The 22,212-nt window shown below is 27.6% G+C and overlaps 1 protein-coding gene across 1 annotated transcript; it reads left to right on the top strand.

Annotated features, from left to right (window-relative positions):
• Nucleotides 1-458: 458 nt before the first annotated feature.
• LOC119611965 (serine palmitoyltransferase 2-like) lies at nucleotides 459-16,728 on the top strand. Its single transcript, XM_037967672.1, has 4 exons — nucleotides 459-936; nucleotides 9,080-10,174; nucleotides 15,961-16,223; nucleotides 16,288-16,728. Exons 1-4 carry the CDS (start codon nucleotides 685-687, stop codon nucleotides 16,502-16,504), a joined length of 1,827 nt encoding a protein of 608 aa, XP_037823600.1. The 5' UTR covers nucleotides 459-684; the 3' UTR covers nucleotides 16,505-16,728.
• The last annotated feature ends 5,484 nt before the right edge of the window (nucleotides 16,729-22,212 follow it).

The raw sequence follows: 22,212 nt of genomic DNA, 5'->3' as shown, positions 1-22,212 counted from the left end.
AATTAATTAGGTTAAAAAGTCTACTTTATCTACTTTTGAAAAAAAGTCGACTTTTGAAATTTTGTGTTTTTTGAAAAGTCGGCTATTCAACTCTTTCCGACAAAATGTCGATTATTTTAAATTCGATTTTTATAGAAACCTGTTAGTTACGAGTTAGGTTTACTTTTTAAAGAAATGAAAGAAACCCTATTTTATTACTTATTGTAAGAAATCGCTAAAATTCTTATTCTTCCCGATAAATTCAATCACGAAATTGTTAGATTATCAACACTAGTGCGTTACTTGACAGAAGTATGTTACACGAAGAGGATAATGGCACCTCGCAATCTACAACAAAATTTGACAACGCCCGCCTGTTGTTATTGGCTTTGTTGCATTTTAAACAACAACAAACACATAAATCTGACAGTTTTATTATATACAGAAAACGAACAAAACAATAATCAGCTGTTTGAGTAATATTACCTTGTTCCGTCTGCACTGGTGTGTAGTTTTTTTTGCTCAGTCGGGCTAGTCCGTCGTTATAGAGTTTTAGTCATTTGTTGGTGGCTTTTTTTTTTGGATAAGAATTTCTTGTTTAATAGAATTCTTGCTAATTAAGAGTAAAGTGTCTAATAAAATTGTTGTTGCTTGGTTTGGTGTGTGTTTGCGGTGGTGACGACAGACAGAAATTGAAAAAATAAAATGGGAAACCTTGACGGTGGTACTACTTTTGCAGAAAACGGCTTAACAGCATCACCAGCAGCAGGCAGTGGCGGCTGCTCCAGTAGTAGTACCTTAACAAATAATGCAGCTGAAATAGAACAACAAATCCAATTTGATAGGGAGCTGCATGAGAAAAAATTTGCAGCACCGGCATACAAGGAAATACGCACACGAAAAAATGGTCTCAAGGCTAATGGACGAGTGGTGACCATGAACGGTAATGGCATTAAGGTAAATAAAAATATGGGACGTGTGTGAAACAATCAAAAAATTTGCATATCAAATTAAGAAATGAAAGTAAAAATTGTATGGAATGAATGAAGAATATGTTTGAAAGTGTGTTAAGAAATTAAAAAAAAACCTATAAATTTGTTAACTTGTGTTGGTGGTGTGATTTTAATGATAGAATCGGGAGTTGCCAGATAATGTTATGATAAAAAAGGTGTTTAAATGATAAGCTCTAATGCTAATAATTAACAAATATTTACAATTTTACTGTCGAACTTTTATCAAAACTGTTTAGACAAATAGAAACAAGTGAGATTTAAAGTGCAGTGTTTTTGTTTTTATTTAGAAATTATGCTACACAAATTGTCTGGCATCTTTTTGGGCAGCAGTGTTTTTTTTCTTTACGCGTTTTAAGCGCTGCTACTGCGAAGCTATAAAAAAAGGCGTGCTTGTTTTGTGTGTTTTTCGATTGTTCTTAGATAAAAATTTTAAATAATTAATATTCCTAAAAACAAACAATACATTTTTATATGGAACTTGTTTAAAATTCTATAAGACAACATTTTTGCATATTTTTTGGGTTGATTTTTAAAAACAACAAACTTCAGTTTATGTTTTTGTTGTTGTTTTTTTCTCATTGGAAAGTTATTTTCATTTTGACATTTAGAAAATGTTCTATTTTATAGTACTTTAGTGTGACCAGGTGGTTGTTATTAATAATGTTCATTTTAATCCTTTTCCTAGCAGACGACTAGTAAATTCACAATGTTAACAGCAAGTTTTACTTTAAAAATGAGGGATCTCTCGACCCTTTTGTGACACCAATTAGCTGCTAATAATAAGTGTTAATGGCCATTTAACTAGAAGCTAAACTAGGGCTACCAGAATACTAATGAAGAACAGAGGAAGTTTTCTCAGTTGCTCTACTTCCTAAAACAATGAAGGACGAGATATGAGACTTCTAGTACTCCTTGCGGAGAGTGTAGGGTAAATTTTACTTGCAAATTTCAAAAGATTTGTTTTTGGTTAAAAGTTTTCATATATAGTCTCAAAATTTATGACTCAATATTGAACTGTGCGAGTTTTTAAAATAAATCTTTGAAATCGTGATGAGAATTCTTAAATAATATTGGAAAATTCTGACTTATGTTCGAAAAAAAGTTTAAAGCTGTTTAAATAAAATAATCCATAAATCATCAAGATTCATACAATTTTCTATTCAAAATATTTTAAAAAATTTCATGGGGTTTTTTAATGTTCTAAATTTAAATTTAAACTTAAGACTTGAATTGACGCTCGAAATATACTGAAAGATTAAATAGAATTTTTCGAAAATAACTTATTTTGATTTAGTTTGAAAATTTTTCATGAAAAATTTATAATTTAGAACTTTGTATTTAAATGAATAACATTATTTTTTCGTTCTCTTGCCCCTATAACAAATATTTTCAACAATTCCTTCTTACTTTTTTAATTAAAAAAAATCGAAATTGTGCTAAGTAGAATGAAGTGAGAACATTTATTAATTGCACTAACATTAACAAACAAAATTCCAAAATTTTTTTTAAACTGCTGTACATTTTTCGTTATCAATTATCTACAGCCATGTGTGATTCGTTAATATTTCTTGCGTTCATATAAAATCGATAAGAAATGATTGAATAACGAGCGTACCTTCCACCTTATCAGTTGCAGTTTTATTGTTTTTATTATATTTTTTTTTGTACATACCACTGGGATTTTTGAAACAGAAATACGATGAATCATAGAGTATATACAATATACCCACAATTTGTTTATAAAAAATAACCTAAACAATTAAATTAAGTACCTTAAATAATTAAAATATTTCTTTTATAAATTTAGTTAATTAGTCATTGTCTTTAAGCCATAAAATTAGAACATTTACCATTTAATTTTGCATTGATAGTTTTGTTATTAGGTGTTGTTTTTCATGTAAATATTTACAGGGTCATTGTTTATAGGCTATTATATACTTAGGTATAAAAACTATTTATTTAAGTTTGCCAAAAACTTTGTGTTTTTGTATTTCCGTTTTAATTTTGAAGCTTGAAATGTTGACATTCTTAAATAGTTGAAAATATTGTTTCAAAATATATGTATATACATACCTACTAGTAAGGTACATGTATAGTTGCTCCAGAGACTGTTCATTTTAGTTTAGTTATTTTATATACCAACAAAATTTGGTAATAAAGCTTATCTAATCGCATACGTAACCATAATAACTTTTGTCCCTACTCTTAACATTACTTTTGCAGTTTATGTAGTTTTAACTATTGTATATTTTATAAAATAACAAGTGTATTAATTTTTAATTCAAAAAGCTTGAATATTCATTGTTTATTTTAAATTGTTAAATAAATCTTGCCTACAATTGCCTAATTTGATCTAAAAGTCACCCTTTTTCCAATTAGCTAATTCGTTGTAAATAAACATTTAAATGAATGTTTATTTCTGTATGTTTTGTTTTAACTCTAACTGATCATTATCTAAAGCATTGATGCGTGCCTATTAGTTAATAACTAAAAACTAATTTATAATCAATAATTTTAGTTAATATGATTTAAATTGTAGGGCAGTTGATTTTTTCTAATTCAATCGCTTCTATTTTATTAGTTATTTAATATTCTTGTTATTTTTTTATTGACTAAAGAAAACATACTTTGTATGTGCACTGATTTGACAAATATTTTTATGTATATGTCTAGAACAATATAGATTTTGTTGTTTTGCTAATAGAAACAATATTTACTATGTATAGTGACCACTTTAACTCAAATGAACTATTGACATTTTTAAATTAATTAACTGTATACATTTCGTAATAGAAATCTGTACACAAAAGTATGTAGAGTAGTTGAAATATGAATATATTTAAATGAACAGATTTAAAAAAAATATTGCATCATTGAGGTGTGCGTTTTTTACGCTTTTGAATATAAGAAATATTAATTTGTTTGTAGATAGAAAAATAGTTTTAATTTTGTACCAGTCTGAGAACTCAAGTTTTTTTTTTTTTGCCTGGGAAAACAAGTAAAATCTTATTCACATTTTAACGACAACTATATCTCTAATACGGAACAGAATATCTCAAACTCAGTCATAGCTGTGATAACCAAAAGTTTTTTAATCAAAAAGAGTTCTAGGCAACTATGGGTTATTGCAACAAAAGAAGGCAACGGCACTTTTTGTTGTCACCTTTGACAATAGCTTTAAATCCTCATATTAAGCCAATCTTCGGACAGTCTTTAACATATACTAGTTTTAAGAGGATTAATAGGTTAGTTAGTGAACCATTACTGGCTGTATGAAAATTGTCTGTTCTAAACTGTGTTCTAAATGTTCTTCTGGCAGAAATATCTCCTATTAAACGAGCTGCGAATTGGCTAAGGTACTATAACAAATCGGGGGATAAATGCATGTATAAGTATATACTGACAGCAAAGCTGCTATCAAAAATCTATCGGGTGTCTTCACTACATCTAGGTTAATCAAATAATGCGGAATATCTCCAAATGACCTAGCTATGAATAGCGCGATGTTGGATGAGGAAAAAAATCGACGCCTTTATTGGTATCTCTCTTACAAATTGTAAGACAATTCTTCTAAATGAAATTTATGGGAAAGCCCAAATCAGGTGGTTCAGTGAAACCAGATCTCGAGGTCTATCTGGACTCTTTATGTTGCTCTCAGATCGAGACTGTTCATAAGCTTTCGAAGAGAGCACATGAGAACGCTTGTATCAGTAATTACAGGACACTGTGTCATGGACACCCATTCTAGGAGATTAGTCCTTGGATATAACGACTACTGTAGAAGTTGTCATAATAAAGAAGAAGATGATAAGGTATTGCATCTACCTTGCTATTGTCCTACGTCCATTAAAAGCAGGGAACATAACTTCGGTGCTTCCATTTTGTCAGGCATGGAAGAGCTTTCTAGGTCTAAAGAATATCCTATGCTGCATAAATTAAACCGCCTGGTTTAGTTCTGGAAGCAGAGGGTGCTATCAGAATACTCTCCTAAGACCGCAAGGGTAACTCAACGGGACCAAATTTAATAGACCCAAGTGAGCTGCTTATAAGGCAGCTGCCCTCGATACCTAACCTAAAATAAGGTCTAAGGTAGATATAGATAAAAATATTGAAGTTCTTATAACTACAACTTTTTGTACATTAAGTCCCAGTGAGACAGCTAAGTTCCAGAATTCATTGAAATGTTGTTAGTATGCGGCTAATTTCACTTAATACTTTTAAGTTCAAACCTATCAACTATAACAAATGGACCAAAAGGACCCAAGTGTGCGTCTTTCGCAGCCTACAAAACATTGTCGTTTTCAATTTATGTCCAGTTTTTGCTTAAGGTCCTCATAAAACCACCACATACATTTACTTCCTTGTTCATAATAAGTTATCAAAGGTTTATAGAACAAATTTCGTATGAAAAACTGTCTTATAAACTTTTGGAAAATTGTTATGAATAAGACCCTTAATCGATTAGAAGAACTTCTAATAAGAACTTCTAATAATCTCGTAACATTTTGAAAATAATTTCAAAGTTATCGAGTATTTTCAATGTTCTATAACTCGTATTTGGGGATTCACACTCAAGTTTGTATTTTTAAAACAGAAAAACAAACTTGTTATTAAGAAATGCTTTCAAATAAACTTATTTCTTATTTTAAAAAAATTTTCTAATTTTTACCATCTCTTGCCCGGAAAATAAACAGATCTAATATCAATCTACTTGTTTTATTTAAGATGTTTCTAGTGATATTATATTATTCTAGTTTATTTTCACTATTTTGTTAGATTAGTTAGGTTTTTATGTTTTAACAACAATTGCACTTAACACTTTGCTGCTAATAGACATATAAAAGTAAAATATTAACAAACAAACATGTGTTTAACATTTGTACAAGTACACAATGTACCGAACATTTATTCCATTTAACTAAAAACTATTTCTTAGTTCAAAATAAAATTTTAAAATGCCACAAATAAAAGTTTATAATAAAGTAAATGTTTATTTACTTTCTGCCATTACAACTAATATTTATACCCTACACCACTTTAGTGGGGAGGGTATATTGGATTTGTGCTGATGTTTGTAACGCACAATAATATTGGTCCTATACCCACCTTAAAGTATACCAATCGGCTTAGAATCATTTTCTGAGTCGATTTAGCTATGTCCGTCCGTCTGTCCGTCCGTCCGTCTGTCCGTCCATGTAAACCTTGTAATCAAACTACAGGTCGCAATTTTGATGATAATTCAATGAAATTTAGCACATGATCTTCTATTGGCCCAGGGACGAAGCCTATTGAAAATGGTTAATATTGGTCCAATATTTCACCTAGCCCCCATACAACTGAGCCCCCGAATAGGGCTTGTAAACCTTGTAATCAAACTACAGGTCGCAATTTTGAAGATAATTCAATGAAATTTGGCACATGATCTTCTATTGGCCCAGGGACGAAGCCTATTGAAAATGGTTAACATCGGTCCATTTTCTCATCTAGCCCCCATACAACTGAACCCCCGAATAGGGCTTGTAAACCTCGTAATCAAACTACAGGTCGCAATTTTGAAGATAATTCAATGAAATTTGGCACATGATCTTCTATGGTAGCGGAGACGAAGCTTATTGAAAATGGTTAACATCGGTCCATTATTTCACCTAGACCCCATACAACTGAAAACGACGAATAGGGATTTTAAGTTTATAATTATGTTTAATATACTCGTATCTCGACAAAAAGCTGCAAAACCAAGTTCTATACTAGCCTTAATGACTCGCATGAATTTTATAATTATAGGGTCTCATTTGACCATAGCCCCTATACAAATCCCCCTTCAAAATTTGACTTAAATGTCAACAATTTTATTCAACAATAAATGTCTTAAGTATATGTATCTGACACAAGTCAACTTAAATGCTTTATTATGAAAACTAAATCACATTTTATTTTTGTAACAGGTGTAGGGTATTATATGGTCGGCCTCGGCTGACAATAATTTCTTACTTGTTACTTTATGTGGCCATTACAATTATTAACAAGTGTTTACATTGTTCATTATATGCTGTCATTTTTAGACTCAAATAAAATATTGGTTATTTAGGAAAATTATAGGGAAAATGTTTATAAATTTTTTGAAAAATTAGTAAATTTTTACTTTGCTTTAAAAAAATGTATATTTTAAAGCAATAGTAAACTACATACTATTTAATTATATGCAGTAATTTAAATAAATTTAAATTATTTTTATTATTTTAAACTCAATAACGTACTATTTTGCATGGAAATAATTCTTATTTTTCTTGGAAAATTTTATTTATTTTATAATTCATTCATTATTTTGCTTCTTTTCAAAATGCAGTTTATATACAATTTGAATTTTCCACATTTTGTAAAGAATTTTGTTTTTAAACGTTTTTAATTGATTTCATAGCATTTCCTATTAGTAAACTAAGACTAGTTTGCTATTTGAATACTATTTGTAAAACTTTATTAAATATTCTTTATTTATTTCCTATAACACCTCCTCTGCACTTAACTAGAACTGTAAAAACTTAACAAAAAAACTTGCAATCTAATTGCTGCGCTAATAAACATTAAATATTTACAATAATTTTGTTATTTTATATTATATATACATGGTTCAGCAAAATAAACAATATCCAAACAATAGACAAAAAATACTATTAAACAACCACTAACTCATCATAAAATTGTTATCGTAAAATGACTCAAATTATTTTGTATAAAAAAAAAACTTAAAAAAAGATACGAAAATATGTATAAAGAGAGAGTGGCGTGTTTTTAGCTAAATATTTATTATAAATGTTGTATATAAACAATTACGTATGATGAGTTGAAATAATTTTGTTTTTCTGCGTAAAATTACTAACAGTGATTAAAGTACATACCTTCATATGTACGTACATTTACCGCCACAAAAAATAATTTCCTTTTTTTTTGTACGACTCTTTTTGTTTGTATACATTTCATTAATATTCAAACCTTGTAACATAGATTTTGTTTCATTTTTGTTTGCTTATAACACGTTTTTTTAATGATTTTATTTTACATTTTTATTTGGATGTTGTTGCTGTTTAGATAAAAAAATAGCAATTAAAAAATTAATATTATGAAATATTATATTGTATCCATGATATTATCTTTTTATTTGCATGTGGATAAGAACACAAACATATTTATGAATATCTATTTATTTTATTTATGATGACATGTTTGTTATTTGTGGTAAATGAACATAAAAAGATTTTATCACTGTCTCGTCCGTGATATTTGAGCTGTATAGCAACAATAATAGTGCATTGCTCTGTTGCAATGAGTCTAAAATAATCTTAATAAATTTACAAAATCGGTTTTAACAAATTTTGTTGAATTTATTGAAAAGGCTTTTTTTCTTGAAAAAGATTTTTTTTGAAAAAGCTTTTTTTAAGTTTTTATTGAAAAAGCTTTTTTAAAGCTTTTATTGAAAAAGCTTTTTTTTATGCTTTTAATTGAAAAGGCTTTTTTAAAACTTTTTATTAAAAGAGCATTTTTAAGCTAAAAAGCTTTTTATTGAAAAGCTTTTTTAAGCTTTTCATTTAAAGAGCTTTTTAAGGGAATTTATTATAGAGCGTTTTTACAGCAATTCATTAAAGAGCTTTGTTTAAGATTTTTATTAAAAGAGTCTTGTCAAAGATTTTTATTAAAAGAGCTTTGTTAAAGCTTTTTATTAAAAGAGCTTTGTTAAAGCTTTTTATTAAAAGAGCTTTGTTTACGTTTTTTATTAAGATTAAAAATTACTTCTTTAAAGCCTTTTATTAAAACTTTAAAGTTTTTATTTAAAGCTTTTTATTAAAACTAAATAAAAAGTAAAATCCATTATTTTTAAATACAGATACTTTTTATATAAAAGTAATAAAGCTTTTTATCGGCGAAAAAACATTAAAACAAATTGAAAAACGTAAGCCCTTTCCAAACTAAAAAATAACTTTGTAAAAGCATTTTTATAATGAAAATTTAAGACCTTAACATAAGTAGAATTTTAAACACCCTACATTTTATATTTTCAAAACTAAACTCAAATCATTTCCCTTCTCTTTCAGTCCAATGGCTACTTTCCTCTTAAGAATGGCGGCACAACCACCACAGAATATGGTGTGGCCTCAAAGCCCTCGGCTGCCGAACGTAAGCTAACACCCGCGGAAGAACACTTTAAAAAGACCTCATTTGAAGAGGTACCCTTACACACAGCCTGCTTTACCTATTTAGGTTTTTATTTACTCATGATATTGGGCTACTTAAATCAATTGCTGTTCGTACCCAAAGTTGCCAAGGAGGAAAATCGTGAGGGTTACGTTACTCTCTATGATGCATTTGAAAGTTTCTATTCGCGTTATGTGTATCGTCGCGTTAGAGACTGTTGGAATCGTCCCATTTGCAGTGTGCCTGGTGCCGAATTAACCTTAAAAGATCGTGTTACACATGATTATGGTTGGAGTTTTGAGTTTACAGGCACTGAGACTAGATGCCTTAATTTGGGGTCTTATAATTATTTGGGTTTTGCTGATAACTCTGGCCCTTGTGCTGATAATGCTGAGAAGACTACCAGGGAATTTGGTTTAGCTCTCTGCAGTCCACGTGTTGAGCTGGGTACTACTCAGTTGCACAACGATTTGGAAAAGTTAACCGCCCGTTATTTGGGCGTAGAAGATGCTATAGTCTTTGGCATGGGCTTTGCCACAAATGCTCTTAATTTGCCTTCTCTCCTCTCGCCTGGTTGTTTGGTAGTAAGTGATGAGAAAAATCATGCCTCTATTATCTTGGGTATTCGCTTGTCGGGTGCCACTACTAAAGTCTTTAAACACAATAATATGAAAGATTTGGAACGTGTTCTAAGATCGAGTGTTGTAAATGGCAATACTAAAGATGGTGGCAAACCATGGAAGAAAATCTTAATTATTGTTGAAGGTGTATTCAGTATGGAAGGTTCAATTGTACGACTGCCCGAAATAATCGCCTTGAAAAAGAAATATAAGGCTTATTTGTATTTAGATGAAGCGCACAGTATTGGTGCGATGGGTCCAAATGGTGGTGGTGCCTTGGATTATTTTGGTGCTGATCCCAAAGATGTTGATATTCTAATGGGTACATTCACTAAGAGTTTTGGTAGTGCTGGTGGCTATATTGCTGGTTCAAAGGTAAGTTTTAAATATTAAGCAGAAAAGCTTTATTTTTTCCAAAAAATTCTTTATCAACAAGATTAATTCACAGAAAGTTTTTTAACTAATTTTTTTTAAGTATTTCAAAAAGTTTTAACGAGAAAGCTTTTATAAAAACTTTTTTTAACGAGAAAGCTTTCTTAACAAAAAAGCTTTTTAATAAAAAAAACTTTCTTAACAAAATTAAAGAAAGTAAGCTTTTAACTTAATCTTAATATAGGACATTTAAATTGCACAAGTTTAAATTTAAAGCCTAATTCGTCAAAGTTTAGCGAGATTAAGCATATTTTGAATGGTGGAATTTTAAATGTTTTTGGTGTTAGTGAAACGTGGTTGAATGATGCAGTCTCTATTGGGGTAGCTGATATTCCTGGTTATCTTTGTTATAGGAATGATCGAGCATATGGAAGAGGAGGTGGTGTAGCCTTATACATTTCTAAGTACATTGAACATAAAGTAGTTTATAAGAGCAATAATTATGGAGTTGTTGAGTATTTATTTGTTGAGCTTCTTTATAGTGGTAAAAAAGTGTTAGTAGGTGTTGTTTATCTTCCGCACGGAGATTTTGAATCCTTTGAGAGAGAAGTTTCAGATTTGGTTGTTCATTATTCGCATATTTTAATTATGGGTGACTTCAATAACAATATGTTTGACCCGTTTAAGTCCTCAAGAGTACGTAATATATGTGATAGATTGGGCCTTGCTCCGATTCATAATATGATGCCAACACATTTTGATATTCGGTATAAATCTACATCTTTAATTGATTATTTTTTGGTATCGTCGCCTGAGTTAGTTGTTAAATCTGGACAATTTCAATGCCCAAGTATAACGCGGCATTCATTTATTTTTCTTTCTATTAGAACTATACTGTTTAATACTGAACAATATTATGAGTATTTTGATTATAAAGCAGTTAATATTGATTCTATTAATGCAAAAATATCTGAATGTAATTTCAATGATATATATTTAACAAATTGCGTTGATGAACAGGTGCAGATCTTAAATGGCAATTTAAGGCTGTTACATTCTCTTGTCCCTTTAAAACGGAGAAAAATACGAATACAGTAGTTTTCCGATTTAACGACCATTCAATTCTACGAACATCGCATTTAACGAACAAGCAAATTTTTGCTATTGAGTACCTTAAATAACGAACAAAAATTGTTTTTGTACTCTGTTTAACGAACTAATAAAAATATTATTATTTAAATGAAAATAAAATGACATTTATCAAAAATAAAAAATAACCTAAGTTGTAGCAAAAAACTATACCGTTGTTTTAAGTGGTGCTTTTATACCCAAAATGGTAACACATTCTGGGTCCTTATTAAATTCTAAGACGATGTAGCCATGTCCGTCCGTCTTTCACATAATGACTTTAACGCTCATTACACGCTTAACAACACGAGTACGACGATGAAATTCGATACAAACATGTTCTTAACCGAAATCTCTAACAAATTTTATGGGAGTCTATAATTGACCCTACCCCATATCAGGCCCCATTCAGAAAATTACTTCAACGCTCATTACTCGCTTAAAAATACGAGTGTAGCGATGAACTTGGAGAAATAACTTTAACGCTCATGAATGAATTAAAAATACAGCGATGAAATTCCACACAAATATGGTTTGAAGGTGGTTATATAAGATTCTGAATTTTGTGTTTTGTGCTATTTTATAAAAAAAAGAATTAATTTTTATAAAAGACATTTAAAAAATATTTTATGTACCTATTTTTAATTGTTTTCCTACCAAAAACCCACGTTTTAGTTAGTACTGCATATAACGAACTTTTCAATTTTACGAACAGGCCTGACAACATATATGTTCGTTAAATCGGAAAACTACTGTACATAGTGATGACTGGATAAATAATCCAGAAATTAAATATTATGTATCACTAAGGGCGGGTTTCTTACTACTCAGTTAAACTAGGCTTAACTTGCTGTTAGATTAAACTCGGAACAAATTTAGGCGGACTTTAATCGATGATTGTGTTTTTCAGTTATGGATTTATGTTCAGTTAACTTTGTTAGTATTGCCAACTTTTCACTCAAAAACATAAACAATGAACAGCTGTTTTTTGCAAATAATACTTTTGTAAAATGAAAAATTTTGGAAAATTGTTAAATAAACATTTAAAACAATAATAAATAAAACAAAACAAATCAGAATATTGCAATTTACTTAAAATATTAAGTTTTTGTTCTTCCGAAATCATTGTTTCATTGTTTTTGTTAATTGTGTCTTCTCACTTATAACTTAAGTTTAATTGGCCAATAACACTCAGTTAAACTAAGATAATAAGTAACGTTACTGTTTACTGAAAAACACAAAACATATATTAAACTAGGTTTAAACAAAGAATGTAGATTATCTTTATCTGAAAAACCCGCCCTAAGGGATCTTGCTTATACTACATATTATCGTAATAAAACAGATGAGAATTGGAAGGTTTTTTGTCGCTATAGGAACAAGGCAAAATCAATTATTAGGAAACATAAGAAAATAGCTCATTACTTAATGTTTGATCATAAAAGCAGTAAGGAAATTTGGATGATTCTAAATAAGAATGGAGTTGGACGTCCTGTGGATCATTTTGAGATAGCTGATCCTAATATTATAAATAATGCATTCTTATCCAATCAAATTTGTGATGGTATTGATTTTGTTGATGTTTCTAACATTCCTTATGATGGCTTTTCCTTTAGATCAGTTAGTATACTGGAGTTATTTACAGCTTTTGATTTAATTAAATCTAAGGCTGTAGGTTTTGATGGTTTTTCGCTGGAGTTTCTTAAATTATTGTTGCCAATGATTAGTAATTATGTATTACATTTAGTTAATACGATTTTAATGACCTCCAATTTTCCTTCGTTTTGGAAGATTGCAAAAATTGTTCCCATTAAAAAAAATAGCAATGTACTTGGTATTGATGATTTGAGACCAATTTCAATATTGCCAATATTATCAAAAATGGTTGAGCATCTTATAAAAATACAACTTGTTGATTATATAAATAATAAAGCATTTCTGCACGATTGTCAATCAGGTTTCAGGTGTAATCGAAGTGCTACATCATTGCTCATTGGACTGACTGATAATATTAGAAAAAACATTTCCAGTAAGGGTCCTTGTGTTTTGCTATCTTTAGATTTGACCAAGGCTTTTGATAGGGTGAATCATTCACTAATAATTCATAAATTATATAGATATTTTGGATTTTCTAGGTCTGCTTGCAATTTAATAGCTTCATATCTTGCGGGTAGAAAACAATATGTTGTTAGTAGTGGTTGCAGTTCGGGATTGCTTCCTGTGTATAGTGGAGTTCCGCAGGGATCTGTACTTGGGCCTTTGCTTTTTATTATGTTTGTTGATGATTTATATGATAAAGTATCCAGTAGTATATGCCAGCCTTTTTCGTTTGCTGATGACGTGCAGCTTCTTTTTAAAGGTGATTCGATGTTTCCTGAAGTTTTACAAGCCTCAATTGATCATACTGTTGATTTGTTATGTAACTGGATGTCTGATAATTGTCTTTCTGTTAATCCTTTCAAAACTAAAGCGATGCTATTTGGTGATAGTGGTAATAATAACTTCACTATTGTTTTAAATAATAATTTTATTGAATTTGTTGACAAAATTAAATGTCTTGGTATATTTATTGACACGAAATTGACTTTTGATAGTCATGTTAATTCCGTAATCTCTAAGGTTAATTTTATGCTTCGTAAATTGTATAGCTTAGATCTGCTTTTACCGTTTTATATTAAGGAACGTGTTATTCATGGATTAATAATGCCAATATTCTTATATGGGTTGGAAGTTTACTCTGGAACGTTAGGCTATATAATTAAGAGAGTTCGATTGGCATTCAATCGAGTTATGAGATATCTTTATTCTCTTAAGTTAAGCCAGCATGTCTCATGTTATGTTTCAAAATTTTTAGGTTTTACTTTTGAAGATTTTATAAAATTTAGATGCTTATTACATTTCTATAAAGTTTATAAGTTAAAAAATCCACAATATTTGGTTGAATTATTTGAATTTGGTAGATCTATTAGAAATAAACAGTTAAAAATTCCTATGTTAACGTCAATTTTAGAACGTTCGTTTTTAGTTAGAATATCTAGGGATTTTAACAAGTTGCCCATTTCATTAAGAGAATTCAATCTTTCCGTTTGCACTTATAAAAAAAAGCTTAAACAGTCTTTTGTGTAAATAATTGTTCCTGGTAGTAACTTTTTTTTTTTTGTATTCACGTTTTTTTTTGTATTTTTGTATTTTATACATATTTTATACGTATATGTTCTTCATTAATCCCAAATATGAATTAAATATGTTTTTCATTTGTGATTTAATTTTATCACTTTTAACATTTATGTTATGTATATTTTTATGTAAAAAAGGCACTTAAAACAAATAACTTGAAACACTTTTCTTATATTTGGCAAACATTTACAATTAATTAAAAGTTTTTTTTATTAACTAATGAAATTTTTGAAAATGGCGGAACGTTAGATTGCTAGGGAAAAAAAAAGGAGGGAATTTTCTTCTTCTTCTCTTTTTTGACATTTTCTTTTAATATTTGTATATGTATGCTTAATGTTGTGAAAAGTCAGAGTTGGAGATTGTGAATTGTGTCTTTGTTTGTTTTCTTATTGTTTTCTTATTTTTTAATCTAGTGTTATTAAAATAATGAAGAAAACTATATAAGTCTTAAATTAGTTTTTTTTGTTGTTAGTTTTTGAAAAAAAAGGAAATGAGCATTTATAGGTAATTTATTGTAATTTTTTTTTTTTTTTAATGTTGAAATGATTTGTTAATAAGGAGTAATTTGTTAATGATATTTAACTGAGTGATTTAAATTTTTTTGTTGGTAATTGTTTTCAAATACTTAAAACTCTATAATTATTGATATATATGCGTTGAATAACTTGTTTAAATGATACCTTGTCCATATGCTTGTTGATTTCTATTTGTATTAACTTTAAATTTAGTATTTTTTTTTTTTGCCTTAAAAAAGACTGCTTGTTAGATTTTATTTATATACACCATTAAATATAAAATTTACATATACTTCATTCAGCTCATCTCATTATATGCTAAAATGTCCTATATTATTATTATAATTATTTTTTTTACATTTTTTTAACTTTAATTTATATTCTTTATTTATTTACTTTTATTATTATTGTTATTTTATTAAAATTGAATGTTGTCTAATTAAGTAGTGTTATTGGATCCGATTATGGCCTTTGGCTAGGATTCTGTATAAGAATGAATAAACTAAACTAAACTAACAGGTTGTTAAACGAAAAAGCTTTTATAGAAACATATTTTTACCGAGAAAGCTTTTTTAACAAAAAAGGTTTTCTTAACAAAATTAAAGAAAGTTAGCTTTTAATGAACAGATTGTTTTCACAAAAGCCAAGAAAGGAAGCTTTTTAACGAAAAATACTTTTAACACAAAAAGCTTTTTAAGAAAAGCTATGTTAACAGAAAAAGTTTCTTAACACAGATGGCTTTAAATGAAATACTTTTTTAAGGAAAAAAGGAAAGCTTTTTAACAAAATGTTTTTTTTAGAACAAAGCTTTTTTTACAGAACGAAAGAGAGTTTTAACATAAAAGCATTTAAAAAAGCTTTTTAAAATGAAGCATTTTTAAACTCTATTATCTAAATAAACTTTTCAAGAAAATGCTTTTTAATAGAAAGCTTTAAAATTGGATTACTTATGTTTTTTTACTCTTTCAGACACTTATTGACTTCTTACGCACAAACAGTCATGCCCATTGTTATGCTTCGACAATGTCACCGCCAGTGGCACAACAAATTTACACATCCATGAGCATTATAATGGGCCTAGATGGCACCGATATGGGTCGCAGAAAAATCAATCAATTAGCTCGTAATACAAGATATTTCCGCAAACGTTTAGCACAAATGGGTGTCATCATTTATGGTCATGAAGATTCACCAGTTGTGCCCATGTTAGTGTATCTATTCTCCAAAATTGGGTAAGAACTATTTTGAAATATAAAAATAATAAAAATTCTAACATTTTCCTATATCCTCACACAGAGCTGTTGTACGTACCTTAACTACCCGCCATATAGCCGTTGTGGGTGTTGGTTTCCCTGCCACACCCATTATGGAGGGCCGTATACGTTATTGTCTATCGGCTGCACATACCAAAGAACAACTTGACTATGCTCTAGAGGTTATCGATGAAATCAGCGATAATTTGGGCTTGAAATATTCACGTAAAAAACGTGATCCCAATCCCATAGAATATTGATTTCTAACAAAACGAGCAAAATAATTTATTACTGTTTTCTTCTAAAAATAATAGATTACCCTTAAACACACACACAAAACTACACTACATACACACAAATACAAAAGCTATTATTCAATTACTTTACAAAAACATTCTTTTAGGAAATACTACAATACATAAAATAACAATTTTTTTCTTTACAATTTACAATTTACTCTTTAACCAAAAATAAAAAAACAAAACCAAGAAAAATCTTTACAAATTCTATGCTTAACAAAAAACTCAAATAAGGAACAACAAAAAAAAAAAAAAAAAAAAAAAAACAAATTTAAAGGAATTAATTTTTTTAAAAACTAGGCTAAGCAAGAGAGATACTACGAGTCAGATAAATTACATTAATGAAAATTAAAAAAATAGTAATAAATAATTGTGTTTAAAAATGCCTCCATTTCTTTAGTTTATAAGTAAGTCTCTTTGTATTAACAAGTTATATAGTCATTTTTTTAAGAAAGGTTTGCTTTTCCTGTCTTATTATATTATTTCCTTAATTGTATTAAAATATTTAAATATATTTTATTGTGTTTTTTTCTTTAATTTCTATGGAAAAAAAGTGTTATAAATATTTGTTATATTTTTATCACTAGCATTTATTTTTGTTTATATTTTGCGATATAAAAAAAAATGGAAATATACAATTATTGCAACTTTTTTTGTATAAAAAATATTAAATTTATGTTTATATTAATTAATAAAAAATAAAAAAACTTAATTTAAAATGAAAAGCTTTGGTGTGCGATGTTTTGCATTATCTTTAATTAAAAAAAAATCTTCACAAATTGTTTGGATTTTCTTAAATAAACCAAAAAAATTTACTAAGTAAATGTTTATAAAACACTAATAAACTGATTTTAAATTAACAGTTCTTTACCAAATTTAAATTTTAACAATCTTAATAAAAAAATACATTTTGTATTTATCTTTAATCGCACATCCTAATTAAATCCTAATACATACTACTTAAATATCTGTCTGTCTATTTTGTAAACTATGCTGCAAGTATTTTTTATGTTTATTTTTCTTTTATTAAAAAATTATTTATATTATTAACATATTCTTATGTTTTATAAGAATTGTTTTTAAATACATATTAATTTTATTGCTTATATTTAATTAATAATTTAAATTTATTTAAAATGGAACAAACAAATAATAATAATAATAAATAAATCAAAATGAAATTTTGTTTTCATACAAAAGTCTAGTTTAATTTGACGAGAAGAATATTTATATTAACACGTTGACGTAAATGAAGGCTATTGACGATGGGCACGGTCGCTCGTAAATCCCAATTACGTCTACTACTATAAAATAATATAGTTAGTTTTATTATGCCAACAACATTTTTGATTAAAATTTATATTCGGGCAGTACTCGTGGAATTTAACGAAGTGCGCATCTGGGTAGATTCATCATTTTTGGGTGAGCGTCAACGAGTTAAAAGATAATGTCTATAAGATTTAAAATTTGCTAAAATATTTGTTTTCCATAAAAAAAAACTGTAATATATACACAAATGTTTCCATAATGAAAACTGTTATACACAATTTTTTATAAAAAACTGTACTATATATTTCTATAGAAAAAACTGTTATACACAGTTTTACTACAGAAGTAACTATTCACGAATTTTTGTAAAGAAAATGAATTATACGAAAACTTTTAAAGTTTTATACACAATATTTTCTTTAGAGAAAACTGTTATACGCAAATTTTATTTTATAAATAACTTTTTCTCAAATTTGTAGTGAAAACTGTTTTTATAGAAAGAAGTGTTATATACAAATATTTCCATAGTATTGAGTGTTTATTCTACACAAGAAACTGTTATACACATATATTTATTTATAGGAAACTGTTATACTCAAATATTTCTATAGTAAAAACTGTTAATGTTTATGTAAAAACACGTCGTTTCAAATTTATCTATAGAAAAAACTGTTATACGCCAAATTTTTATAGAACAAAGTTTTATATACAAATATTTCCATAGAATGAACACACACTTTTCTATAGAAAAATTGTTATACATAAATATTTCCATATAAGGAACTGTTATACATAAATTAATCTATAGAAAAGTATATGTTAATAAGTGTTAATAATTTCCATAGAAAGATATGTTATAAGATAATTTTTCTATAGAAAAACTTATACACAAATCCATCTATAGAAACCTTTGTTCTACATAAATTTTTCTATAGGAAAAATTGTTATACAAATTTTTTATAAAATAAAACTGTTATACACAAAATTTTCTATTGAAAAATCATTACACACACACATTTTTCCATAAAAAATACTGTTATATACTAGTATATAACTTAACTTAACTAAATAATGTATTTTCCAAATTGTTTTCAAATTTTAAAGTTTAGCCTTTGAAATAAACATGATAATTTCAAAAAACGCTTAAAAAATATAATGTGTGATATTTATAAAATTTTTAAAGTTTTGTTTTAATTGAACTTAGAAAAGTTTCTTTCAAAAAATAAATTATTTTAGAAAAATAAAAACAGAACATTTTTTCTACACCAAGGGAGCGAAAAAACGTTAAATATAGGAGAAATAATCGGAGATATAAAAGAAAAATATGCTAAAATAAATGTATGAATGTTTTATTTTCAGGTGATGTAAAAAAATATATGAATTTTGCAATAGTTAGCATCATAATTAGGGTTTGAAATATGTATGAAAATAATAATAAAGAATACTTGAAATACGTTTGAAATTTTTTTTAGTTTCAAGCTTATCTCTAGCCTTTTTTTAAATTTGAAATACATTTGAAAAATACGTTTGATTTCTAACTGCCTTTTTGTTTGAGAAGGCCATAATTTTCCATTTGAAAACAAAAATTTTCAAATTTGTTCTCAAAGGCTATGTATGAAATTTGAATAGGTTTTCAAATACACATTTACATCATTTCAAAGGTTTTTGCTTATTGGGCTAATATTTTTGTAAAAATTTGTTATTCATGGAAAAAACTGTTATATACAAGTTTATGTACAAGTTTTCTATAGAAAAAATTTTATACACAAATTGTTCTGTAGAAAAAAATGTTATATTCAAAATTTTCTATAGAAAAAACTGTTATACACTAATGTTGTTTTCATATATACAAATTTTCTATAGAAGAAACTGTTATACAAATTATACTGTTAACAAATTATCTATAGAAAAAACTGTTATACACAAATTTTCTTATATATAAAACTCATATATAAATTATATACGAATTTTCTATAAAAAACTGTTATACACAAATTTTTCTGTAGAAAAACTGTTATACACAAATTTTTCTGTAGAAAAACTGTTATACACAGATTTTTCTTTAGAAAAAACTGTTATACACAAATGTTTCTATAGAAAAAAATGTTATACACAAATTTTTCTATAGAAAAAACTGTTATACACAAATGTTTCTATAGATTAAACTGTTATATATATATAAATTATATACGAATTTTCTATAAAAAACACAAATTTTTCTATTGAAAAACCATTACACACATATTTTTCAATAAAAAATTCTGTTATACGAAACAACAAACTGTTATACACTAATATTTCTTAAAAAAAAACTGTTATACACGAAGGCAGCGGACGATTAGCCATTATAGCCATTCCATAATTAAAAGCTTAATCGATCACGTATGCGGTAATTCGGCTATTCGGTATTTAAGGATTATATTTTGTCTAATTTCTTTTCTTTTTTTACTAAATCTCTGAAAATACCACAAAAATAAAGCTAAAACTAATAAAACTTTATGGTTTTTTAAACAATTTTATTATAAACATTTTATGCCTGCAATCAAATGCTTTAATGGCGAATTCTTTTAAAAGGCTTATAAATAAGTTATACAAAAAATATCCTATAAAAATCACTTTTCAATGAAATTCTTAAGATATTTCACTTAAACTCTCCAAAAAGACAAAACAAAAACTTCACCATTATAACCTTGTAATTACAATTGATGATTTATATACATACCTGTTGTGGCCGCTATATAAAAAAACGAAAATAAATCAAATTCGAAATTAACAGTCATGCCAACACAATGGGCTGGCTGTCACTTAAAATAAGCCAATTATCGTTACAAAGGAGTAAAAAAATTTACTACTAAATAATTTTAATTTGGACATCATGGTGGCAATAATCTTTAACACAATAAAAGAAGAACAAACAGTAAAAGGACAACAGTGAGCAGAAGACAACAACGTCATAAATGAGCAAGAGAATATAATGTAAAATTACACTAACAAGCGAAAAGGAAAAAAGTGAGTGAAGAAAGAATTAAAAAAAAGGTTGTACTACTAGTAGTAGCCATGTCCTTGTGCCAGTTCTTTGTCGTTTTTTTTCTACACAAACAACAAGATGTTTATAAAATAAATAAACTTAAGGAAAATAAACATGACAACAACATAAGGACACTTAAATGACAATTGTTGCCTGAAGACAACATTTTTTTTTGGGTTGTAAAAAACAACATCAACATCAAGGCAACTTTTGTAGAAGAAGAGTTAAACCGATTGTTTTGGTGTAACGGTAGCATAAGTTTATTTTTAACACTTTTGCTCACTAAAGAGCTTTCTTTTTAAACTCTTCTTTTTTCAGTTCTTCCACTTGGTTTCTGTTTTTGGGTTTTTTTCATGGTTGGTTGTTGTTTAATTTTTAAAGGTTTTTTTTTGCGGTTGTTCAAATTGGGTTCTTTTACATTTTATAGGGGTTTGTTGTTGTTTTTTGTTGATGACACTATGGTACCATTTTTTAACAGTTTTTTTTTATTACATTAGTGTCGTTCTCCGCAACAATACGTAACTAAACAAAGAGTTAGAAAACAAAAAGTAAGAGGTTTATTGCCATCAATTGCTTGTTTTCTTTTTTTATATAAAGAATTTCCTTTTTTCTTACTTTTTTTAAATAACCGAAAAGAAAACAAAGAATCTTCTTAATAATATCACAAAAAAAAACTTTGTTACAATATCCTTTGGCATAAGGACACAAATTCTTTAATGAAATTAGATAATAAAATTCTTTAAAAGAAAGGTTTAATACACTAAGATACAAGCAGTTGAGGGTAGAAAAATCTATTGAAATAAATAAATATTTCTTGGTAAAGCTGTTATACACTAATTTTTCCATAGAGAAAACTGTTATACAAAATTTCATACATCAATTTTCTAAAGAAAAAAAAAACAGATTATACAAATTTCTCTAAAGAACAAAACTGTTAACAACAACTATTTCTAAAGAAAAACTATTGTACACTAATTTGTCTATAGAAAAAACTGTTATACACAAATTTTTCTATAGAATAAACTGTTAAATGCAATTCTGTTTGTAGCAAAAACGGTTTTATACATATATGCAACTATAAAAAAACTGTTCTACACATATTTTTCTATAGAAAAAACTGTTATACACACATTTTTCTATAGAATAAACTGTTAAACACAATTCTGTTTATACAAAAAACTGTTATACACAATTTTATCTAAAAAAACTGTTATACACACATTTTGCTATAGAAAAAACTGTTATACATTAATTTTTTATAGAAAAAAAAAAACTGTTTATCTGTAGAATAAACTGTTATACACACATATTTCTATAAAAAACTTTTATATACACATTTTTCTATAGAAAAAACTGTTATACACACATTTTT

This window comes from Lucilia sericata, unplaced genomic scaffold (genome assembly GCF_015586225.1).
Source record: "Lucilia sericata isolate MDLA Ls3-8-SP2 unplaced genomic scaffold, ASM1558622v1 Contig001567F_arrow, whole genome shotgun sequence".
NCBI lineage: Eukaryota > Metazoa > Arthropoda > Insecta > Diptera > Calliphoridae > Lucilia > Lucilia sericata.
This window is presented reverse-complemented; position numbering and strand designations above follow the sequence as displayed.